General features: G+C 37.0%; 1 protein-coding gene across 2 annotated transcripts in view; it reads left to right on the top strand.

The window, feature by feature from the left end:
• The window catches only part of STS (steroid sulfatase), a 194,579-nt gene that overhangs the window by 118,979 nt on the left and 49,359 nt on the right, over positions 1-26,241 (top strand). For both annotated transcript variants that reach the window (XM_043997917.1, XM_043997918.1), the window contains one exon: positions 16,591-16,728. In XM_043997917.1, the coding sequence (XP_043853852.1) occupies positions 16,591-16,728 (138 nt within the window). The remainder of the gene's footprint in view (positions 1-16,590; positions 16,729-26,241) is intronic.

The raw sequence follows: 26,241 nt of genomic DNA, 5'->3' as shown, positions 1-26,241 counted from the left end.
GCTTAAATTCAAGATGTCACCTTTGGAGACAGTGCAGAACTTACCTTCATCGTCCCAGTACTCCCCAGAGGGGACAGCACAGTCAAACTCCATTCCTTTTAGGTTTTAACAGTGTTGAGAAAGAGCTTCATTCACAGCTTGTCTTACCTGCTACTGACAAGTGCATAGTTGTTTTGAGTGTCTAGCAGTCTTAACCTACATGAAGTAAACATATTACCTCGAAGTTATTCAGGTATGCTAGAGAAGCTGTAGACAGGCAAACTGAAAGTCAAATTGAGAAAGGAAAAGAAAAACAATTTAACACAGGTTCTCCTTAGAAGTTAAGTAAAAGCTTGTGTGTGTGTTCAGGGTTTAATTTATATGAACTAGGAATGTTTGAGACTGTGATTAATATACAAGATGACAACAAAGAGAAATTAAAATTTCACTTGTGTATTCTTCAGTTCTTCAAACCCTGAAAAGTGACATGAAATCTAGTTCCAAATCATATTATTTAGAGGGAAAGTATTCTCTAAAATAAAAGGTAGAAGCTTGTTGTGTGTCAGGTCAAGTTAACAGGCATTTATTTTTTAAATTTCAATTGAGGTGCCAAAAAACCCCCTCGAAAAACAAAAAAATTTCAATTGAGGAATGACTTATATTTTTATAAATTTTACTCAGTTCTCTACATAATTAAGAAATGAGGCCTTTATCAGAGAAACTTGTTTCAAAAATTCTTCCCAGTTTTCTGCTTCCCTTATAACCTTGGTTGCATTAGTTTTGTTTGTGCAAAATTTTTTAAAATTTTATATTATCAAAATTATCTATTTTACATTTTGTTTTTCTTTTTATATCTTCTTTGATCCTAAATTCTTCCTCTGTCCATAAATCTGACAGATAAATGATTCCGTGCTGTCTTAATTTGCTTATAGTATCACCCTTTATGTGTAAATTATGTACCCATTTTGACCTTATTTCTGCCATACTGTTTTCTAGTTTTCCCAGCAGTTTTTGTCAAATAATGAGTTTTTGTAATTTCTACCGTTTCTATTTCACTGATCCACTTCTCTATTTCTTAGCTAGTACCAGATTGTTTTGATAATTACTGCTTTATAATATAATTTGAGATCTGGTACTGCTAGATCATCTTTCATATATTTTTTCATTGATTGTCTTGATATCATTCAGCTTTTTCAACAGGCATTTATTAAGCATTTCCTTTGCATAGGCACTGTGTTAAGTGCTGGTTATACAAGAAAGGTAAAAAACTCCATGCTTTCAAGGAGCTCACATTCTAATTAGAGAGATAACATGCAAATAACTAGGAATATACAAGATTTATACAAAATAAATTGGAGATAACATCAGAGGAAAAGCAATTGCTTTGGAGGGGAGGGTTCTCTTACAGAAGGTAGGGTTTGAGCTGAGACTTGAAGAAATGAAGGGAAGTCAGGAGGGAGAGACTAGGAGGGAGAGCATTCCAGGCATGGTGAATAGCCAGGGAAAATGCTCAAAATAGGGAAATGGATTATGGGGCTAGGCAAGGAGGCCAATGTCCCTAGATTATTAAGCATGCAGAATTGTTTGTCCTTCATTCTTGAAAAGGACCAGTGACATCAGGGTGATGTCATGACTTTCAGTGAATTGGATTTAAATGAGGCAGGGCTGTGCAAAGTCACCAACCTCATCCTCTCCTTCAGAGCCATCTGGGTTCAGTGGCAGAATATATATCAGGACAACTGGAGATGGCCCTGGATGTTTTAAGGCAATTTGGGTTAAGTGACTTTCCCAGGGTCACACAGCTAGTAAGTGTCATGTGTCTGACAATGGATTTGAACTCAGGTCCTCCTGAATCCAGGGCTGGTGCTTTACCACTGTGGCACCTAGCTGCCCCCCAGACTCTTTTTTTTTTTGTGGGGCAATGAGGGTTAAGTGACTTGCCCAGGGTCACACAGCTAGTAAGTGTCAAGTGTCTGAGGTCAGATTTGAACTCAGGTCCTCCTGAATCCAGGGTCGGTGCTTTATCCACTGTGCCACCTAGCTGCTACCCGCCCCAGACTCTCTTATATTCTTATTCTTTGCCTTTTCATAAATGTCCATTTCTGTGGAGAAGATAAAGAATCCCTTTCAGTCACTGTTGCTAGGTAAACCTGTTTTCTTGTCATTCATCTTGTCACTATTCCTTGAGATTAAAATATCAATTTTATTGATGCCTTTTGTTTTTACATAACAGTCATTTCTATAAATACTTCTACCTTCCATGCTCTCTCCAAATTGAGCTCTTGTTGTAACAAAGAAAAACAGTAAAAAACAAGTGACACAACAACCATGTCTGAAAACGTACACAGTATTCTGCCCTAGTGATGCCCCAGCTGTCTGGGAAGAGAAGGTTGAGTATTTTTCATTATCTGTCTTCCAGGACTAATAATAGCAAGCAGTTACATAGCACTTTACACACATCATTTCATTTTATCCTCACAGCAATCCCAGAAGATAGGTGCAATTATCTCCATGTTATAGATAAGGAAACTGAGGTAGACAGAAGTTAAATGATTTGCTCAAGGTCACACCATTAATAAATATCTGAGGCTAGATTTGAACTTAGGTTTTCCTGCCACCAATTCTAGGATCCTATCCTCTGTGCCACCTAGTTTTTCAATTACTCCATTTAATTTTCTTTTAGTAGTCTTTTCATATTCATTGTTGTAGTCATTATGGTAATTTTTTTGGTTCTGTTTATTTTACTCTGAGTCGGTTCATAAAATCTTACCATCTTTCTCTGAATTCCTCATAGAAGTAATTTCTTACTGCATAATACTTTTCCATTAGCTTCGTTTCCCACAGTTCTATCAGTTTTCAATTTTAAGGATTTGTATTTCTAGCACACTCAACTTAATATCTCAAAGGAATATTTCTGTTTGTTTTAGGTAGTAGTTACATTATGTTTAAATACTTTGGTGCTCTCCTGGAGTTGAATTCGGTTGATGATGAAATCAAATATCAGAAGATTATATTTAAAATGTTAAATCATTATTTACAACAAGACCAGAGAATTCAGCTCCATAAAAGATGATAGCTTAGTTGAAATTAGGTTAGACTCAGAATCAGGTTAGAATCATTAAGGATGGTTGGACAGGACATTATTCACTCTAAACCATACCCTTTAGGAAATCACTCTGTTCCCTGTTTTAAGGGGGCAAAAATGTCCTATCCCCAGTCAATCATGTGAGATTAGTGTTCTCCCAGGGATCATATACTCAACATATATCCAGTGTAGCTCTGGGGACATTAGGGGCTGCCTTTATATAAATCTAGGTTTTTGTTTTATACATAAGCTCTAGTCAAATTCTTGTATATTTAAGGTTCAGTGCTATGTCACTAGAATTTTGACAGGAAAGAATTAATATTTTCCATAAATTTGAAAACTAGTTAAGTTATTCACATCCAGCAGATCCAAATGGCTAAGTTAAAATTAGGTATTGTTAACCTGAAAAGTCACCTGGGTACAACAATGAAACCATCCAGATGGTATCTGCAGATGTAGGAACATAGTCATAAATCATATATAAACACTGTGATTAGGGCAAAAATGGATTAATTGGAAGAAGCACAACATTATCATAGAAAAGTACACAACATAAAAAATTGGAATAGACTTTCTAGAACATGTTTGTAAACATCGTATTACTTTTGTGACCTTGAAAAAGTCATTTAACTTCTCTCAGCCTGTTTCTTCACCTGTAGAATGAAGGGGGTTGGAGTAAATGATGTCTGATCTTCCTTCCTGTTCTAAATCTATGGTCACATGCACATATGCATGTAATAAGAAGGAGAAATCACAATGATGAGACTGGCCCCCCTGTTCTTCTCATCACAACACACTCAGTGATCTTTCTACTCAGAACATTTTCCCTGGCTATCCTGCATGCCTGGAAATCTCTGCCTGGTCATTTCCACTCTGTTTTTTTTCTGGCTTCCATCAAACCCCATCAAAAATTTCACCTTCTATAGGACGCCTTTTCTGATCACCCTAAATTCTCCTGCCTTCCCTCTTATGATTATTTCAAATTCGTAATACATAGAGCTTGTTTGTTTGCTTGTTGTCTCTGCCCATTAAATTGGGAGATCCTTGAGGGCAGAGACTAATGTGTGTATGTGTGCCTTTCTTTGTATGCTTAGCACTTAGCACAGTACCTGACACATATTAAGAAATTAATAGATATTTATTGAGTGACTGAGTTGTGGTACAATGCATAGCATCTTATTCTTAAGATTTTCCTTATACTACTAACCTTAGTCATGCATTATACTGGGTATAAACATTTTAAAAATGATTTCATGTTGATTTTTAAAGTCTCTATCCTAAACAGGTCAGTCTAGACCTTGTTTTGCATACATGCATGCATGCATGCATACATCTATAGTATATGTGCATATGTATACATAGATATGTATACATAGTATATATGTATACACACACATACATACATACATGCACACATATACTCAAACTACTGGTGATGATCAGTGATCTTTGTATGCTAGTCAATAGCTTCTAAGAAAGCCTGCAGATTATATTGGGTGGCTACAGGTCACCCCAAATTATCATCCATTGCCAGAACTATGGTTACATAACAAGAGCTGGTAAGAGCTAGCAAAATGTGTTTTCTTGGTGGAGGGGTGACCAGAATTGTTTTAAATGGCCCTTTTAATCTGGTTTATGGGAAGCTAGGTGGCTCAGTGGATAGAGTGCCGGGCCTGGAGTCAAGAAAACTTTTCTTCCTGAGTTCAGATCTGGCCTCATACACTTATTAGCTATATGACCCTGGGCAAATCACAACCCTATTTTCCTCAGTTTCCTCATCTGTAAAATGAACTAGAGAGGGAAATGGCAAATCACTCCACTATCTTTTCCATAGAAACTCAAATGGGGTCATAAAGAGTCAGACATGACTGAAATAACTGATCTGGTTTCCTGGTAAAGTATCTGCTCATTGGCTCTGGCTTTTAAGGAGGTATTCAATTTTGTATTTGAACTTCCTAAAAAATAGAGTCCACCAAATCTGGTATTGGTTTAGATTATAGATAGAAAGTAGAAACTATAAAGTCTAATACTCTGTATATGTAATGATTTGGTATTATTTTCCTTCAAACTGATTGTTGCTGAATGTTTACCAGTTTGTTTTTTTATTTCTGCTTGGGTGGTGTAATTGCACTCTGCCACCATGTTTTTTTTTTTTTTTTAGGGGGTGGATATTGACATAAAATCATAGTAAGTTGTCAATTTGGGAATCTAGACATAATAATGATAATAATAAAAATATTAAGAGCTGGCATTTAAATAGAGCTTTAAAGCTTGCAAAGCACTTTACAAATATTATCTTCCTTTATCCTCACAACAACCCTGGGAGGTAGGTACTACTATTAGCCCCATTTTACGGTGAGGGAAACTGAGGCAAACAGAGGTTAAATGATTTGCCCAAGGTCACTCAGCTATTAAGTGTGCCATCTAGCTGCCTCATATAAATGATAACCTATAGTTACCTTAGAAATGTATATTTCCATCCTCAGTAGGCATTGGGGTATGGAGTGTGCCAGGGACAATGTAGTAGTCAACTCCTTTTTTAATTTTTGTAATACATGCTTAGAGATCTCTGTCCACAAGAATGCCCTGGGATGCTCTGTTGTGTTTCTGAGAAGAGCCAACAAGAAAAGTATCTCATGATATATCTCTGTAAAAATTGCATGAAGCCCCGTAGTTCTTGTTTGGCTTATATATTCTTGGGATCCATCAGTGATAACACTGCATTCATTCTCTGCGGATCCATTCTCATTCCCTGATAGCCCATCAATTATGTGAGAGATTCTATTCTGTTGAACTGACACTTTTGTATGTACATGCAGAGGTGTGGTACTGGTGAAGACAGGACAGGACTGCATGGCTGTGGGTGCTTTTATAAGTGAAGAGTGATATCATCTAAGTAGGCTGTTATGGCATGAGGCAACAGGTCCTGGAGGACAGATTTCATAACATGTGCATAGTGTGTCACAGTCAAAAGAGTGTTAGAATTGGAGAAGAGAGGGCATGGATTCAAACCTCAGCTTTGTTCCTTACAGTCTGTGACCTTAAACTCTGTAGGACTCATCTACAAAACAAGGGGGCTAGATCTGATGATCTCTAAGGACCTCTCCAATTCTAAATTTCTGATCCTAATAAATGCTAGAACGAGGATATTAGAGAGTTTAGAGGGTATAAATGTGCCATGCTGCTCAGACAGGGTCTGAAAGGCATAATCTATTCTTCCCCCGACAGATGTAGAATAGATTGTATATACCATGGAGATTGTGTTTGGTGAAAATGATGACCTGCCTTGAATGGTTCAGGATGGTAATGAGGGAAATGTGGGTATCGGTTATTGACTACAGTGTTGCTAAAGGTCCAGCAATCCTGGCATACTTTTAAATTGTTTTTCTTTTTAACAAGCAATATCAGTTCTCCAGCAGGAAAGACAGGCAGCAGATTTCAGGCCCTGAGAGGAGCAGCTGAGGAACTGGGGGCTTCTGAATTGAGATTAATCATATATATAAGTATGATTATTTATATGATATGATTAATTATATATTTGTGAATGTGGTACAGAGGCAAGGGATAAACTTCAGTGGGGAAGAGGGAAAGGAATTTTCCCCCTGCTAAAATTTATATATGCTAAGCACTTCTATTTATTTATCAATTCATTCATTCATTCATTTATTTATCCATTCATTTATCTATCTGTTTAATTAATTAATTAATTAATTAATTTTTACAAATGTTATCTCATTTGATGCTTTCAACAACCTTGGGAGGTAGGCTTTATTATTTTCCTTATTTTATAGTTGAGAAAAATGAGGCAAACAGAGGTTAAGTGCCTTTCCTAGAGTCACAGAACTAGGATGTTTCTGAGGCCAGATCTGAACTCGGGTCTTCTTGGATTCAGGCCCAATAACTGTATCTGACACTCATAATGTCCCAGATGGTGGCATCAGCAGCTTCTTGAATGGTATGGCTGGCAATGACATGGAGTGAGTAGAGACACTCTTGAAGGCCATGAAGGGAATGAAGAATTATCTGCTTCAGCTGTTGAGAAATGGGGAGCCCTTGTAGGTTCAAGATTCTGAGTAATGCCAGAAAAAAAGAGTGAGCTAGCAACATACAAGTTGAGTATTTGTGGTGAGATACCATGTGAATCTGTTGTTCATTCATTTCAGTTGTGTCTGACTTTTCATGGCCCCATTTGGGGTTTTCTTGGTAAAGATACTGGATTAATTTCCTGCATCCATCACCAGTTCATTTTACAGATGAGGAAACTGAGGCAAACAGAGTTAAGTCATGCTTTCCCAAGGTCACAGAGCTAAATATGAGGTCAGATTTGAATTAGGTCTTCCTGACTTCAGCCTTTCGACTCTATCCACTGTGCCACCTAGCACCCTGGGAATCTGTAGAGAACTAGATTCAACAAGTGATGGTGTTCATCTGCAAAAATCCATTGTTGATACACATTTTGTTTTTTAACATGCCCATATTTTCTAGGAGGTTCTGATCTGGTATAAATGTTATACCCACGGCCACTGTATTCCATATTGAGCCTCACTCCCCAATGCTTTCTGTAAAAAAATTAATTATTAACTATATCTAATTTGGAAAAATTAGATATATAATTTTGGATTTATGAAAAATTATGATTATATGAAAAATGATAAATTTAGAAAAATTATAATTGGGCCATAAGTCCTGCTGTGGTCGCCATTCAAATGTGGAAATATTTTATTAACTAGGCCTAATTTGGGGGGACTGAACTGTGGATGACTAAACTGGGGACTTTTGACTATTTGGCTATCTGACTGCTATTAATTTAATGTGGGCCGTTTAAAAAGTTCCACCACACTGCTCCACTCCCAAATTGATAAGCAAAATATTAAGAAGCCTCTTAACTAAATAATCAAAGCAGAGTTTATTTATGAGATACTATTTAAAATTAAGAATACAAGGAAATAAAATGTACAACCTGACTGCATTGCGGTGCATCTCTTTCCACTGCCTCTCTTTCCCCCCTGCTGTGCCTAGAACTTTTTTTAATACAATCAGGGCCTTAGCCGCCTCCAGCCTCAGGGCATGTTACACTTTCCCTGCTCAGCTACTTTCTTGTAACTCTGCCTGTACCCTTTCATTTTGTAAATCCCCCTGCTTCTAACTTTCCTCTCCTCCTTACTGCCACCACTGAACCCGTGTTTCTCTCTCACCGACCTTCTGTTTGTCTGCTCCGTCAGTCTGCCCTTCGGCCTCTCTTTTCCCTGTTTCTAGTCCTTCTCATCTTCTCCTGTGTCCTTGTAGCCCCGTCTCTAGCCCCAACTCTTTGCCGTCTCCTCAGCTGCCTCTTGACCTCTTCTTGTCAGTCCGAACCTCTTCTCAGCCTCTCTAGTCTGCCCCTTGTCTCCTTTCTAATCTCACTCCCAGGTCTATATATACCTTTTCTTCTCTTCACTCAAATCTCTGGGCTTCCTGCGCCCCCACAGACCAAGCTAATCTGCCAGTCAGGGCTGTGGCTGGTGGGGGCGGGGTGTGCTCAAGCCTCACGTGCCTCAGCACAGGCTACGCCAGAGCCCAGCATCTCTGAGATACCTCCGCTCAGGGCGGAGGGAGCTGGGGGCTTTTTTCTCCGCAGCTGTCTGACTTGGCGTCTTGTACAGCCCATGGGGCTTTTGGGCTCAGCTGCAGCAGAGGGGGAGGGGAAGAGACCCTGAAAGTCTAAGGCTTTCTAATCTCAGCCTAAAGGTAGGGTCCCCAAATCAAAATAAATTTCCACATTTTCAAGTCATACACAATAGCCCTAGATGAAAGCAGCCCCCTTGGTCAGATCTGAGGAGGTCCTAAGGGGAAGGTAGGTGCCCCATTGCCTTCTCAGAGTAGCCCATTCCTTTTAGATATCCTCTCATGCTTACACCCTGATATTATGTACCCCACAACATCTACCAGGGGAAAATATTCATGGCAGCTGCTCTCTGTATTTTAGTTAATATTTATTACATCATGGTAGTAAAGGAACTTTTATTTTCCTCGTAGAGCCAAATTACAGTCTACAAGATAGCTTTGGGGCTGGGCAAATATCTCTAATCTATTACCCAAAACCTCTAGTATTGTAGGTTGGGTGGTAGCATAGACAACCTCATTACTATGATTTCCCTCCCTTTCCTTTTGTACCTTGGGTTTCTTAGTATAGAACAACTTTGTGTCTCAGCCAGCTTCATTAAAGGCAGATGCTCTGAGCTAAGGAGCATAATTATTTGCAGATGAACTTACTCTTCTCTCTCCATAGGTTTTTAATATTCCTCAAGTAGAGCAATAGCCAGTATACTTGGTAGCTTGTGTCGTGGCATCTTTTCCTTGGGTCTTTTTGCTTTTGTTATACAGAGTGTTTGTTTTTGTTATAAAGAAAAGACCAAGATTTGAGCTGTTGTCTAAAAATGCTAAGATCCTGGGGACAGAGTTAAATCAAGAGAAAATCTTATAGCTTTGATTTATTGATTTTGGATAAGCTTCTTAATAGTCAAAACTAAATAGGATTTAGGTTTTTCCTTTTTTTCTTTTCCTTGTTAGACTAAAACCAGTCAGAGAACCAGCTTTACTATCTGGAAAAGGCTAGGCTTTTGGGTCACTTGGTCTCACTCAGTCATTATTTTTTCTCTCCCTGTACCCCATGTGTGTGAGTAGAAAGCTTTCTGCAGGGATGTAGTTGAAAACAGTGACTGGAGAGTAGGGAGTGTGCAGTGAGATGAGAGAAGGTATAGCTGGTCCTGGTTGGTGATATGCACATTTTATATTATTTTATTTTTTGGTGAGGTAATTGGGGTTAAGTGACTTTCCCAGGGTCACACAGCTAGTAAGTGTCAAGTGTCTGAGGTTGGATTTGAACTCAGATCCTCCTGACTCCAGGGCCAGAATTCTATCCACTGCGCCACTTAGCTGCACCAATATCCACATTTTAAAGGTAGAGGCTAGAGGAGAGATCGTGTTTTCCTTCTTAGCTGTACCCTCAGCCTCACATCCAATGAGGTATGTGTGACATAAGCATAATGAGAAAATTACTTCATGGATTCTCTTCATGTACCAGAGCCTATTGCTTGCTTTTTTAAGAGACAGAACAAAAACAGCATTACCTTGCTGACTCATATTCAGCTCATGAATCATTAATGCAAAACACAATCTCAGTATTAATTTTGTGTTAAAACTTTTTTTTCCGTCTTTTCAAGTACCTTAACTTCATCTCAGCTGTTTCTATCACATGACTGCAAATACCAGATTTTAAATATTCTTAAACATCATATTCATGAAGAAAAATAAGATAAAGATATTGAAAACTTTGAGCATTTGTTTCAGGGAGAATTAATTGAATGAAGCCAGACTGTGTCTTTGCTTATGTATCTTCTATGTAGGGAATATCAAACTTAATTTCTGTATGGTACTAAAATGTATTTCAAGGTGGAGATGGAAGTTATGTTTTAAGCCCATGTAAAATAATAAAATGTCACCCTAGATCCAGGGCATCTTAGATCCTCTGAAGCTACTTTGTGCTAATTAGGAGCCAACACCATGGGCTCAGTTACTCTTCATACCTCATAATCCTCAGTGTATTTCTCTCTGAATCGTTTGAGCTATAACCTGTGGGTTGTAGATGGGTTTATTTTCTCTTTAAAAGAGCTTTAAGAGCAGTCCATGTGGCCCTCATAATACATCTAGTACTTGAAGTAGTCCTAGTTGAAATTATAAAGACAGGAAGTAAGTTGTTCATACTTTTGCACAGTGATTGTTCTAGAAAATTGTGAGTTTTCTTTCTGTATTAACCTGATCATTTCAGCATTTAAAATAGTCACTTCAGAATAGATTCTACTGCTATGTTTTGACTATCTGAGTCACCATATTGCTGTTGGAAGCCAAGGAAAAACTTAATTTCTCTAACTAACATTTTAAATAGCAGCCTGGCATTGTAGATAGAGAGCTGGCCTTTGATCCAAAGAAACCTTGGTTCATTTCTGATACATATATTACCTGAATCATTCTAGGAAGGTCACTTTAATTATCAGTGTTCCAGGCAACTTTCTGAAGTTCTGAGTCATAGAATAGTTATTAAACTGGATTGGTAGAGGGATTCTCTTCATCAGAAGCTCCCTATGCATATGAAATCACAGCTACTGACCAAAAAAATGAATAGCTCCTCTACCCTAAAAAACAAATTCATAACTCTGTTATTGTTCACTTGGGTCTGGCTCTTTGTGACTCCATTTGGGATTTCCTTGGCCAAGATACTGAAATGGTTTGCCATTTCTTTCTCCAGCTCATTTTACAGGTGAGGAAACTGAGGCAAACAGGGTTTAAGTGACTTGCCCAGGGTCACACAGCTAGTAAGTGTCAAATGTCTGAGGCAGGATTTGAACTCAGGTCCTCCTGAATCCAGGGCCAGTGCTTTATCCACTGCACCACCTAGCTGCTCTCTGGGCTCTTAAAGTTTGTTTAGGAAATCTCGAAAAAGTGGCATAAGTTCTCTGTAAGTTTTAAGATATTTTTTTATCATTTTTCATAGGGTCTTACTTGGTTTTGCCTCTTAAATAAGTAAGCACTCTCAAAGGATATTGTTTTTTCTATTTGTTGTATTGAGCTTAACAACATGAGAAAGTTATGGAAATAAAGCAGCTCATTCTTAAGCCATCCCACAGTTCACAATCAATAGCACAGGACTATCATCCTGTATAAATTGGTATCATCATACTTTGAGAACCTTCCTGGAAAAATAACATTTGTAGATCTCTCAGGCTTTAAATAGATTGCTTTGAGACCAAGAATGCAATAGCAGATGAAAATCATTCCCAAAGGATATTTCCTTTCAGAAGCTTGAGAAAGGAGAGTGTAGTGAGGCTTTATGGAATTAGTCTTACGAAAAATTAAATGGTTAATATGCTCCCAGCTTTCTAAATGCACTCTAAGCTTAGAAAGCATAACTTACAGCAAGAAGACCCTAGCAGGTAAGAGGTTCCGATTTTATCTTTCATATAAAAGAATGCTAAAAGCATTCTGGAACTCTACCACTGTCAGCCCTATAGACAAATATTCCATGTTCTTTTTTTTTTTTTTTTTGGTGAGGCAATTGGGGTTAAGTGACTTGCCCAGGGTCACACAGCTAGTAAGTGTTAAGTGTTTGAGGCCAGATTTGAACTCAGGTACTCCTGACTCCAGGACCGGTGCTCTATCCACTGTGCCACCTAGCTGCCCTCCATATTCTTGTTTGTAGTATGTAAGCTAGTTCCTTTGAGTGTAATAGATAGCATGACAGAGTGAACAGAGTTCTGGACTAAGAATTCAGGAAGACTGGGAAGGAAGATGAGAAGAAAGGAAGGGAGGGAAGGAATGAAGGGAAAAAAGAAGGAAGAAAAGGAGGGAGGAAAGAAAGAAGGGAAGGAGAGTAAAGGATGGAAGGAAAGTAAGAAGGATGGAAGGAAACAAGTATTTCTATATGCCAGGCACTATACTAAGTATTTTACACATATCATCTCATGTAATCCTCATGAAAACCTAGGGAGATAGGTGTTATCTCCATTTTACAGTGGAATGAATGGAGGCAGACATAGGTTAAATGACTTGTCTAGAGTCACATAGCTAAGTATCAAAGGCTGGATTTGAATTTCATTGTTCCTTACTCCAGACCCAGCACCCTATCCACTGTGCCACTAGCTATATAATTTTAAAAAATCATTTCACATCTTTGACCCCAGTTTCCTCAATCTATGAAATGGTAATAATAATAGCAACTACCTCATAGGGTTTCTGTGAGGATCAAATGAGACAATGTGTGTAAAGTGCTTCACAAACCTTAAAGTGCTAGAAAAATGTGAGTTATTCAACTCAGTCAGAAATAATAGAAAAGAAAACTTAATTTATCTAGTTTATTAGTCCATATAGATCTAGCTAGCAACCATGAGAAGCAAAGTTTTAGAGTAGAATAGGATAAAAATTTCTTTCTTCTGGAAATACGATGTTTCATATTCATAAAAGCTGATCCTATCTTCTATCTTCATTATATCTCCCAGGCATTAGCTCTTCCCATAATCCCTCCCTAAATAGCATACATTTCACTAGGGCTGAGGCATCAGATTCAAATGAAACAGATGCCTGTCAGCTGTTATTAACTCAGAAAACAACAAGGTAGCATTATGTCGTATTGTAGTTTTACATTTTAGTCTGGTTCAGGCTACACTCAGGACTTTTATGTGTATTTGGCCCTGATTTTGACATTTCTGCTCTAGGGTATCTCACGTATGTCATCGTTTACTTTCATTGTAATTGTCTTGGCATAGCTAGGCATATCTTGTGTATGTGTAATACAACCATTCGGCCCTTGGTAAGTCTTTATTTCACATATGTATTGAGTGACTGAGTTCACCATACTATTATTCCGGAACCTGTGGGGCTAGAGAGTATGATGTTGCTGTGAACTTCTAGGGCTTCTCATTGATGTCTGGTTCCTGTTGTGTTCGTGCCATTTATCTTTTCTCCATCTTATATTCCCAGAGATAAAAGGCTTAGGGAAAATAATTAGGTTATGGTTTTCTACCTGAGAACACTGAAACTAGCCAGGCTATTTCTAAACCTATAGAGACCAATCTACTTTCAACAAGCACTACCACCATCCTGCTTTCTCTATTCTTGAAAGGCTTAACCTTCTAGCTACCATAGCATTGATCATCTGATTTAGGCAATTACTAAGAAAGCCAGATGAAAGCAAGAAAAGTAAATATCCATTATTAAATATACGGTGGAATCCATGGGAAAGATCCTGAATGCTAAGGAGTGGGGAGGGTGGTAGCAACTTGTAGAAGGATAAAACGGGTATAGTAAATGCAGCATAAAAGACAGTTTTGGGATTAAAATGGCCTAGAGACAATTTTTAGAAGTATAAAGGAAAGGAAAACTTAAATGGAGCAAAGAGAAGTAGAGTAGTAAAATGGGACAAAGTGGTTATGTGGGATGAAAATTTAAATTGCATTTGAAAGGCAAACTTTTTTCTTTTTTTAGTCCCTATGCAGAATGTACTTTGGGCCATGGTACTTCTGAAAATATGAAAGGTGATTTGTTCTCTGAATGGAGGTGCATGGTTGTATGCCCTTGAAAAACACTAATGAAAATAAAATTATGATAAAAACATGCTCCTGAATTACCCACCATATCTTGCATGCTTTTAACTAAGAAACTGGTGAGAGAGAGAGAGAGAGAGAGAGAGAGAGAGAGAGAGAGAGAGAGAGAGAGAGAGAGACTATTTTGTTTGAGAATAGAAATGTTTGAGATGTTGGGAATTTGCTATAGCTTCTTGCTATTACAACTAATTGCCATTTTCAAAGGAATAAAGCTTTAATTGGTGATGGAGCCAGATAACTTTGCATACAATCTGCATATGTGTTTTGTCTAACAGTAAAGCATGACATCCCTTAATATCATTTACCAAGGTAGCCAAACCTGTCACTTGTATATCACAGTTCTGTACATAGACAATGATTTATGTGGTGAGTATTTTATTAAATGTCAGCATCTGCATAAGTAAACAAGAGTTTCATCGTCTGGCATTCCCATTAAAGTTAAATAACAGGTCCAGTCCCTGCCTTTATGCCTACACCTTAGGAAGTTTTGACATCTGTGCAAATAAATGAAAATATCTGTTTCATCTTTTTCTGTTGTGACACTTGCTTCATCATGGTGGCAAAAAAATGTTCTGCATCAGATGCCTAGGTATTTTTTTAAACTGAAGATGCTAGTTGTAGGTATTGGTGTTCTTACTTCTAACTTTTTTGGAAGAGGTAATATCCCATCTGCCCTTATTTCATCTGTAAACTTCATAGTGTTAGGCAAGACCTCAAAATCAGACACTGTGGTTATCCTGTGGCCATCAAAGACAAACCTGCCTTTGACAGCATGATCTAGTGAAAACAGAGCTCAATTCATAATGAGAGGACCTGACTTTGACTCTCATCTCTGCCACTTTACTATCAGAGTGACCACTAGTGCTGGGCACCTTCAATTCTACATCACCACAAACTTTCAGAAGCAGATTCACCAAATATCCATAGGTTGGGATTGCACCAGACAGGGCATGCTATGCGTGATTTAATTATTATCAAAAATTGTTGCAGAAACACAAGAAAGAGGCAATTAGAGGTTTTTTTTCAGAATCATCCGTGTTGTATCATTCCCAAATGATTATATATTGACTTAGCACCTTGTCTACACTCCAGACCTTTGCAAAGAGGTACACTGATGTATGGAGGCATTGGTGTTAAAAGAAAAATGAGTAAAAAAGCATTTCTTAAGCACTTAGCTATATGCAAAGCATCGTGCTAAGTTATGGGGATACAAACTGAAATATAAGACAGCTCCTGCTCTCAAGGAGTTCTCGTTCTAATGGGTGAGGCAATATAGATGGAAGGTTTCACTTACAAGTCAAGTACAACAGTCTGTAGGGTCAAGAGGCAAAGCAGATGGTAATGCTTCTTTAATGTCATTTTCCTTGATAAAATCATAGCAGTTTCTGATGATTACCTATTTGATAGTGCCAAGGAATTTGGTGACAAGAACTGTTTTTTGAGTCTTCAGTAGCTGTGGCTGTTGCATCTGAAGGAGTAGTTACCTTCATAGTTCTTTGCTTTTCTCTCTTCCTGCATTAGGATTGTTATGTTTAGTTCTGGTGAGCAAGAGAAGAAGAAAGGAGGAAAGAGTTATCAGTGGCTGCAGGAAGTTTTCAGAATGAGGAAAATTTATATGACAAGTGTTCCAAATGAAAAGTGAGGGACTGGATGGTCCCCTTTAGAATTTCTGGGAAAGGGAAACCACATTTGGTGACACAAGCTAAACAAACAAAAGAGAGCCTTTAAAAAATAATTGTTTAGGGGCAGCTAGGTGGCACAGTGGATAAAGCACCAGCCCTGGATTTAGGAGAACCTGAGTTCAAATACGACCTCAGACACTTGATACTTACTAGCTGTGTGATCTTGGGCAAGTCACTGCCCCACAAAAATTAAAAAATAATAATAATTGTTTAATGGGGGAGGGGAGGAATTGTTTTTCTTTTGTTTCTTCATTGTTGTTATTTTAAGCCTGGTGGCATAATTCCATAGGTTAGATATCTACAGCAATAATTCTATTTCAGTCATATAGCATGTCTCTCAGAAATATTATGAAGTGATGAGACCAATTCTTAGAGCAATTTTTTTGAATATTCTGCAGGACCATTCTGTGGTTCTTGTCAGTGAAGATCAAACAACTGTATTGAACAGACTTTTAAACTCTTAGGTCTGATGACTGCAAATCTTGCTCAATACTCCAGGAAACCCTAGAGCAATCAAACAACTCTCTTGATTGCCTCTAGCTCCACATGTTAGTCTCCTAATGTGATCAGCATGGTGCCAGTTGCTATACATAAAAATGCATTTTCTTTTTTCTTGGGAAATTAGGTGACAAATTAATAAGGGCAGACATGCCTGTTTCTTTTGTGTGAAATGAGCTGTTTTAAACCTGAGGGTCTTTTCTTTCTTCAGGGCAGATCTTAAAAGCTCTAGATAAGAAGAAATTGACAAATAAGACACTGGTGTACTTTACCTCTGATCAAGGAGCTCACATTGAGGAAGTGACGGACAAGGGAGACATCCATGGAGGAAGTAATGGAATTTATAAAGGTGAGAACCCTCTTTTTGAAATGACTCTTCATAATCTGCCCTAATATATTTGTATGCTTCTCTCATAGTAAACTTTAAGGTGACTTGGGTCACTCTTGTTATTGTCTCTGATCATTACACATGCATTTCTTTTCATCAGAAGTATCATGCAAATCACATTGTTATAATGACATCTTCAGGGACCAACAATGGCACAGAGTACAAAGAATCCTGCAGAATGAGTCGAGAGATTTGAGTTCTAGCTCCAGGCCTCTAACATAGGACTTAATGTAAACTTCCTAGATTCTTTATATGTAAAATGAAAGCTAATTAGATGAGTTAAACTCCACAAGCCACAAGCAACTCTGAAAACTTCTGAGTGCCAGTTTGAACCAGAATATAATGCAATTGAGAAATGTTTAACAAAATAAATAAAACATAATACAACATACATGATGTTAATTTATGGTTCTCTAAGTCAATATGTGGCCGGCAGGTATCCGTTTCTATTGGAGTTTGATGTTTCTGAGTTAAATGACTTCTAAGGGCCCTCCTTCCTAGTGCTAACATTGTGATTTTTTAAAAAGCACTCAATAGTAGCATAAATCTTATCACAAAATTGCACTGGAGATTGGATTTTTCTTGCACAATGTAGCCAAGTAAAGGCCCTTTCGTGTATTTTGGTAAGAAAAAATAAACAACCCTGACACATGATTTTAACCTTAAGACAACATTTTTGTTGAGTAACTTCTACAAAACTCATTAGGAAGAAAAAGAGTACACTTGACCAAACTCTGTAAACAGTTTCATTAATATTGTCAATCCTCTTCCATAGGCATGTGTTTCCAGAGACCTATAGTCTGAGAAACCTCTAAATATGGAAGCAGATTGCATTATTTACAAAGCTAGATCATCCAGACAACTCTAGTGGCCAGTTAGATATTTGCCAGGTGGTCTGTGGAGGAGTTTTGTTTTGTTTGTTTTAGGAGGAAGGTGCAGAAGTTCAAAGTAGCAATATTCTCCTATATCTGCCGGTCCTAGAAGCCTGGTTTCATGAAAATTTGTCTAGTCTGTATTGTGTAAGACAGCTAATCCTGACCACATTTATCATTATTGTTGTTGTTGTTGAGGCCTTTTGTTCTTACATCATACTTGTTCCTTAATGTAACAGGGTAGGGTGCATTACCTGCCCCCTCCCTAAAAAAAGGAAAATTGTTATGTAAAACTGACCCATACAGTGAAACTGTCAGATCATGTAGGCAACATTTTATCTTGTAGTCCTCTGCTTCTTCAGATATGTATTTCATCATCCCTTCTACAGTTCCAAGATTGGTCATTACAATTAATCTGAATTCAGATGACTCTTAGCCACATTTTCCTTTACAGTATTGGAGTAATTATGTATATTGTTCACTATCATTATAATTTTCCTCTCATTGACCTCTGCAAAGACCCAAACCTGTATAACTTGATTTTCATATGAGGACTTGTGAATGACCATTATCTGGTTTGGATGTTGGTAAGTTGAACTTTGTGTTGATACCTTCTTATTTAGGAACTAAACAATTCAATTAAGATAAACATTTAGTAAGCACATGCTATGTGTAGTCATTGTCTATATATTAAGTTTCTAGATTAGTGGTGTTAAACACAAATAGAAATGGAGTCACTAATCTATACATCCCTCTGGCCACACATTGATTTACTTTTAGAATGTAATATTATCCATGTTTTGTTTAAATTGTTTAACAATTTTAAAACTTCTTACATATGAACAGCTAGGTGGTGCTAGATAGAGTTCTGGGTTTGGAATCAGGAAAACCCAAGTTCAAATCCAGTCTTAGACACTGACTAGCTGTGTGGCCCCTGAGCAAGTCATTTAACTTCTGTTTGCCTTAATTTCCTCATCTGTAAAATGGGGAAAACAATAGTACCTACCTTCTGGGGTTGTTGTTGTGAGGATTGAATGAAATAATAACTTTAAAGTGTTTAGCATAGTAACAGGCACGTAGGAAGTGCTTTATAAATATTAGCTATTATTGTGTTTTGAGTTGTATTCAGGAGTACTGCGGGAATATAGTATATTTAACCCCTTTGCTTAAAAGCATGGCTTAAAGTAATATCCCAGGCATATTCTTTTTTCCCATAAAAGTATTTTATTATTTTCCAGTTACATGTAGAGATAGTTTTCAACATTTGTTTTTATAAGATTTCTAGTTTCAATTTTTTTCCCTCCCACCTCTCCCTCTCCCCTCCCCAAGACAGCAAGCAATCTGAAATAGGTCGTATATATACAATCACATCAAACATCTTTCTGCATTAGTCATGCTGTGAAAGAAGAATCAGAGCAAAAAGGAAAAATCTCAAAAAAGAAAAACAAAAAAAAGTAGAAATAGTATGGTTTAATCTGCATCAAGATTCCACAGTTCTTTTTTTTTTCTGGATTTGGAGAGCATTTTCCATCATGATTTCCTTGGAACTATCTTGGACCATTGTATTTCTGAGAAGAGTCAAGTCTATCACAGTTGATCAACACACAATGTTGTTGATACTGTGTACAATGTTCTCCTGGTTCTGTTCATCTCACTCTAGCTGAGTATTTCTAAAACTCAGGTAAGCTTCTAAAGGTTATTTACAAAGATACAGACAGATATCAATCAGATCCTTTAATATTAGGTATAAAGTTGAATTTATTTGTGTCCTTAGCCCAGGATGATATCAATAGTACATTTAAGTTCCCCTTGAGATCCTGAAGAATGATTGAAAATCAAAATTTTATCTGTCACTATTTGTGTTCCTTGCCCTAAAATAGCATCAAGACAGGGAACAGATATGTAAGCAAGCACTTGCACAGTATCTTGTTCACTTATCATTTTGCGTCTCACACTACTACATCCTGCTTCCAGGAAAGAGTCCTAACATGTCATTTTCAATTCAGTTCAACAAATAGTTAGCAAGCACTATCTGCCATGAACTATGCTAGGTATGGTGATATGGAGACAAAAACAAAAACAACCCTCCCCTCAATGGACTTATATTCTAGGTAGGAGATATAACATATGCACAACTAAGTAAATCCAAAGCATATACAAGGTAATACTAAATAACCAAGAGGGAGAGATTAAAAAAATAACAATGGATCATGAAAATAGGCATAGTGTAAGAGGGGGCACTTGAACAACGCCTAGAAAGAAACCAAAAATTCACCAAAGCTGAAATTATGAAAGATTACATAAATGTAAAGAAGTGGCAGAGGGAGACTTTCATTCTTATCTGAGCCAGACAAAGAAGAGTTGAAAACACACACACACACACACACACACACACACACACACACACACACACACACACTCTCTTTGGTATAGAAATACATAAAATTCAACTTGTAAACAGATATGAACAGCGGGGAGAGGAGTAAAGGGTTTAAGAAGGAGAAAGTCAAGGAGGGAATATTTATAGGCAAAACAAACTTTACTTTCAGAGGGTAGATTACTAAAAGGAAAGAAATGGGCCTCTATGTGGTACAGTGGTAGAGTACGCAGCCTGAAGTCAGAAAGAACTAATCTTCCTGAGTTCAAATCTGGCCTGAGACACTAGCTGTGTGACCTAGGAAAAGTCATTTAACCCTCAGTTTCCTCATATGCAAAATGCGCAGGAGAAGCAAATAGTAAACCACTCCAGAAAAACCCAAATAGGATCATAAAGAGTTGGAAATGATTGAAATGACTAAACAACGAAAAAGACAGAAAAAACAAGAACCAATGGTCTAATCTGAGTGAGGGGAAGAGTGAAAGGAGCAATGAAATAGAAGATTGCTTCAATTAAATATCACTAATGTTGAATATTCCTTTTCTTTCATCACCCTCTTTTTTGTAGAAAGTGGGTAGAGAAACCAAAGAAAATAAAACCTGCATGAGTATTTGATAGAGAAAAATACAAAATTAATAAAAAACTATTAATATGAATGTAATAAACATATGCAATGAAGACAGGATGGATTAGAAAGTAGAATCCAACTATATATATTTTTTTTTCTTAAGTATTTTTTGTTTGTTTCTTTTTTTGTAGGGCAGCGAGGGTTAAGTGACTTGCCCAAGGTCACACTGCTAGTAAGTGTCAAGTGTCTGAGGCTGGATTTGAACTCAGGTCCTCCTGAATCCAGAGCTGGTGCTTATCCACTGTGCCACCTAGCTGCCCCCACAACAATATGTATTTTTTTAGGAAACCTCTGACACATAAAATGAGAACTTGAGCTTCAGATAAACTACAAAAAATGGGAATAACAATTATCTTAGGCAAGGCAACAGGAAAAATAAATATTTAAAAGATATAAATAGGGAGGCTACTTTACTTATAAACAATGAAATAATATTCATACTTAATATATATACACCAAGTGGCATAATATCCAAGTACTTAAAAAAAGTTGGTTGAAAGGGAGAAACAGAAAGAAAAATTGTAATCATTGGGGACCTTAATGTGTCCCTTTCTGACATAGATAAATTTAACAAAAAAGGTAAGATAAAAATTAACATCCTGAATGTTTTATAAGAGTAAGATATACAGCAGGGTGGCATGGAGTGGGGCAGCAAAGAGCTGCCCTTAAAGTTACAAAAACCTAGGCTTAAAACCCCTCTCTGACTGGTTACGTGACCCTGGGGAAGTTATATAACTTCTGAGTACCTTGTTGTTGTTGTGGTTTGTCCTTCATTCCCAAAATGGACCACAACATCAGGGTGATGTCATGACTTGCAATTGGATTTAAGTGAGGGAGGGCTGTGTAAGGTTACCAACCTCATTTTCTACTCCAGAGCCATCTGGGTCCAGTGGCAAGATATATATCAGGACGATTGGAGATGGCCCCAGATTTTTAAAGCATTTGGGGTTAAAGTGACTTGCCTAGGGTCACACAGCCAGTAAGTGTCTGAGGTGAGATTTGAACTCAGGCCCTCCCAACTTCAGGGCCTGTGCTCTATCCACTGTACCACCTAGCTGTCTGAGTGCCCTAGACAACTCTTCAAGGGTATGAGTTGCAGTTAAGTTGCCAGCTTGCATATGCTAAAGGAATTTCCTCACTCAAGAGTTCCATACACCAATTAAATAAGAAGGAAAGTTAGCTAAAAAATCAACAGAATAACATCAGCAAAATAGCAGGAGTAATATTGAATAAACTGACATAAATCATCAGCTTCTACTAAATAGGAAGGAATAAAAAAAGAAATTACATTCAAAGAAACTACAGAATATACATAATATCCATCAAAACACTTACAATATGTGTGAAAGTATAAAACAATCTTTGGAGAAATAAAGACAGACCTAAAAATAGAAATATATTAATTGCTGGTGGTTGGTGCCATGCCAATTTGAAAAATGATAAGTTTTTACTCAAGTTAATTAAAAAATTCAGTGTTAACATGAATTAAAGTGCCTAAGTATTACTTTGTAGAACAAGACAAAATAATAGCAAAAATTTTAAAATCTCAAGGGAAATAATGAAAAAAAGTGGAAAGGTAGGAGGTCTAGTAATACTAAGTTTTAAATTGTAATAAAAGTCAATAGTAGTATTTGCAATATTTTATGCCATATACTACAATAAACTCCAAATGCATGCATGACCTACTTGTAAAAGGTCACTACAGAAACAAATTAGAGGAGCAGCAATTGCTATACCTTTTGCAACTATGGATAAGGAAAAATTTCTTGACTAGCAAAGATTATATAGGGTCACAGAAGAAAAAATTGATTTTAAGTCCATAAAATTGAAAAGCTTTTGCACACATACAAAAATTAAGACAATTAAAATCAGAAGGGACACAATTAACTTGAAAAATTTTTTACAATGTTTCTCTGATAAAGGTCTGATATCCAAGATATAAAGCAACTGATCTAAATGTGTGAGAACAAAAGCCATTCATCAAGTAGTCAAATAAACAAGGTATCAGTCAGTAACCATATAAAATGTTCTCAATTATCTAAAATTAGAAAAATCCAAATGAAAACATCTTTAAGGTTCTAGTTTATATGCATCAGATTGGCAAAGATGACAAAAAAAAAGGAAAATGACAGTTTTGGGAGGGTCTGTAGAATAGGCAAGCTAATTCTTTATTGATGGCTCTTTGAAAAAGTATAACTATTCTGGAAAGCAATTTGTAAACATATCCTCAGAGTCACTATCAGTAATTTAGTATAATTGCTTATACCCTTTTACGAATGATATAACTAATAGCTTTACACCCCAGGGAGACCAAAGAAAGAGAAAGGACTAACATGTACAAAAATATTCATAGCAACCCCTTTTTATTATGGCAAAGAAATAGAAACTAGGGGATATCTTATCAATTAGTTAATGGCTGCAAAAATCACAATATATGAATGTAATGCAATATTTTTGCCCTGTAAAAAATGATGAAAAGGACCAATTCACAGAAATCTGGGAGAACTTACATGAGCTGATGCAGAGTGAAGTGAGCAAAATCAAGAGAACAATCTATATAGTCTGCAATATTGTAAAGGAAAACTACTTAGAAAAACTTTAGAATTCTGATCAAAGCAGTGTCCAAGAAAGACTCCAGAATACTGATGATGAAGCATGATTCGATCCTCTTTTCAGGGAGACAGTGGACTCACTGTGCAGAATGAAGCATGCATGTTTTTGATATGGCCAAGGTGTGGATTTGTTTTGCTCATCTATTCTTACAAGTGAGGACTTTTTAAATGTTAGAAGGGATTTAGTGAAAGTGATCCCATAAAAGAAGAAAAGAACACCACTAAAGAATTTTTAAATACATAGAAAAGAACAGAAGGTACTTCAGAGGGAAACAAAGACAAACACAACTTTTAAAAATTAAAATTTTAATTTAAAACCAATAGATTGAATGTATGATCTACTTTAAAACAATGCAATAGAAATTTATTTTCTCATTTTCAATCCTTTTTATACTCTTTGCATATATGAAATTATTCACTTTTGTTGGTATTTTTCAAGTTCAGAATAATAAGAAATAGAAATTAAAAATTTTTAATCAAGCGTCCACCGAACTTTTCTCCCCTCACCAAGAAATCTGCAACTTATTAGGTAGAGATTGAATATGCCAAATAACTCTAAGAAAAAAACTAATATGAAATCAGCATATGAAAGAATCACAATGTTATCTAGGACATATAAGGGAAGAGGCATCATTATTAGCTAGTGAGAAGCATGGGGAGATCAGGGAAAACTTCCCTCACCAATGAAATATAAAATTTGATATGAGTTTAAAGGGTGAGGACATGCCAAGAAGAGAGAATAATGTAAGGAAAGGCATAGCAGTGGAAAAATCCACATATATATAGAGAGAAGATGCATAATACATTTTGGTGAGGGCATATTTTACCTGTGGTTTAGAGAATGTTTCAGTGTTACCAGATAGCTGAGGTTCGTGAGTGGCTAATAATTGAATGTGAATTTATTAAATACTTAATAAGGAGCCATTAAAGGGTTTTGAGCAGAGTGACAGTGACAGAATCTTTGCATAAGGAGGATTAATTTTGTGCCAGTTGTAAAGGGTGATTTAGGGAGGAGGTAGAGACAGGAAGATTGTATTTGGAGGCTATTTTAATTGTCTAGGTAAGTGATAATGAGGGTACATAGCACAGAATAAACAATGGAAACAGAGAGCAGGGTAGATGCCTGTTTGAAGGCATGGAAATAAATGGGAATAGAATGGTTAACTGGAGAATTTCTACAGTAGCAGAGAATAATATCTTATTATCTTTAATTCTAATTAAGAGCTACTTATTCCCTGTACATGTAGAGAAGTCTTTATCACACTTGCTTTGCCTCCATATAAAGGACATTATTTTTTTTCTGGCTTGAAAACAAAACAAAACAAAAACTGTGTAAAACCACAGTTTCTAAGAGAAACTAGTGATCATGAATGATACAAATCTCTTATGAGCTTCTCCTTTTGGTCCCTGAGCCTGGCAAGTGTTTCCCTATTGCAGTAATATTGCTCTCAAAGGGCAATAGGGACTTTTATTGAAAAAGAAAGCAATAAAGCTTTCTGGTAGTTTACTGGAAGGTAGCTAGATTTAAGGGCGATCATCAGACATTGGCAAGTTTCTTACTCTATTTCATAGGAGGTTGTAGAAGCTGCCAACTTCTTGGACATTTCTCTTAAGTTACCATGAGGCATTCCCTGGCTTTTTTTTAACCTGCCAGGGATCCCTTTCAGTTACAAGGAAAAATATTTCTTGCATGGGTCTTTCTCTTTTAGAGCTAAATTAATATGATCAAAAGTATGGCTTCTCAGGTAAGACATGTTCTCATCTGTTCTTCCTTCCTTCCTTCCTTCCTTCCTTCCTTCCTTCCTTCCTTCCTTCCTTCCTTCCTTCCTTCCTTCCTTCCTTTCTTTCTTTCTTTTTTTTTTTTGGTGAGGTAATTGGGGTTAAGTGACTTACCTAGGGTCACACAGCTAGTAATTGTTAAGTGTCTGAGGCCAGATTTGAACTCATGTCCTCCTGAATCCAGGTCCGGTGCTCTATCTACTGTGCCACCTAGCTGCCCCGTTCCCATCTATTCTTAGGTTTGTTTTTTTTAAATCTCTTTGAAAGCATAAAGGTTTTTGCCAAAGAAAGAAATAGATTGTTAGCAAAGATCTGAGTGGTGTTTACCCAAACTTTGAATTATTTAATGTAGCATGCATAAAGGCAAAGTGTTTTGCTAGTTCACCCAAAACAGTTGACTCAATCTCTTTAAGAGTTTTACATTTTTAAAAATTAATAACCCAGAATACTTAGCAGTTTGACATATAGTTTACATAACTTTTCTCTCAACAATTCCAAAAGTCATAATTAATGACTTTTTTTTTTTTTTTGCGCGGGACAATGGGGGTTAAGTGACTTGCCCAGAGTCACACAGCTAGTAAGTGTCAAGTGTCTGAACCCGGATTTGAACTCGGGTCCTTCTGAATCCAGGGCCGGTGCTCTATCCACTGTGCCACCTAGCTGCCCCCAATTAATGACTTTTTTTTTTTTGGTGAGGCAATTGGGGTTAAGTGACTTCTCCAGGGTCACACAGCTAGTAAGTGTTAAGTGTCTGAGGCTGGATTTGAACTCAGGTACTCCTGAATCCAGGGCCTGTGCTCTATCCACTGCGCCACCTAGCTGCCCCCAATTAATGACTTTTTAAAGGCTACTCCTTCTTCCTCTATTTTGAGCATTGATTTCAAGATGTTAGGTCCTTATACTTGATTAGACTGATAAATTGTCTCACCTTCAATGAGTGAATTCCATATTTTTTCCTCTAGAATGAACAAACCATTTGATAATTCCAAAAGGAATATATAATACAGCAATTTGGGCAATAACTTAATTTGTGGTGAATGCAAGAACAAATACTCTTTTAAAGTGTTTCCACCAAGTCTGTGAATCAATGTTTCCCTAGAAGGGAAACCCAAAGGATGAAAAGCAAGAAACTTATTTGTAGAAAATCCTGGAACAATATCAAGTACAAGAATTATTAGCATATGCTTCTGCTATTAAAATTGACTT

Source organism: Dromiciops gliroides, chromosome 3, assembly GCF_019393635.1.
Source record: "Dromiciops gliroides isolate mDroGli1 chromosome 3, mDroGli1.pri, whole genome shotgun sequence".
NCBI lineage: Eukaryota > Metazoa > Chordata > Mammalia > Microbiotheria > Microbiotheriidae > Dromiciops > Dromiciops gliroides.
This window is presented reverse-complemented; position numbering and strand designations above follow the sequence as displayed.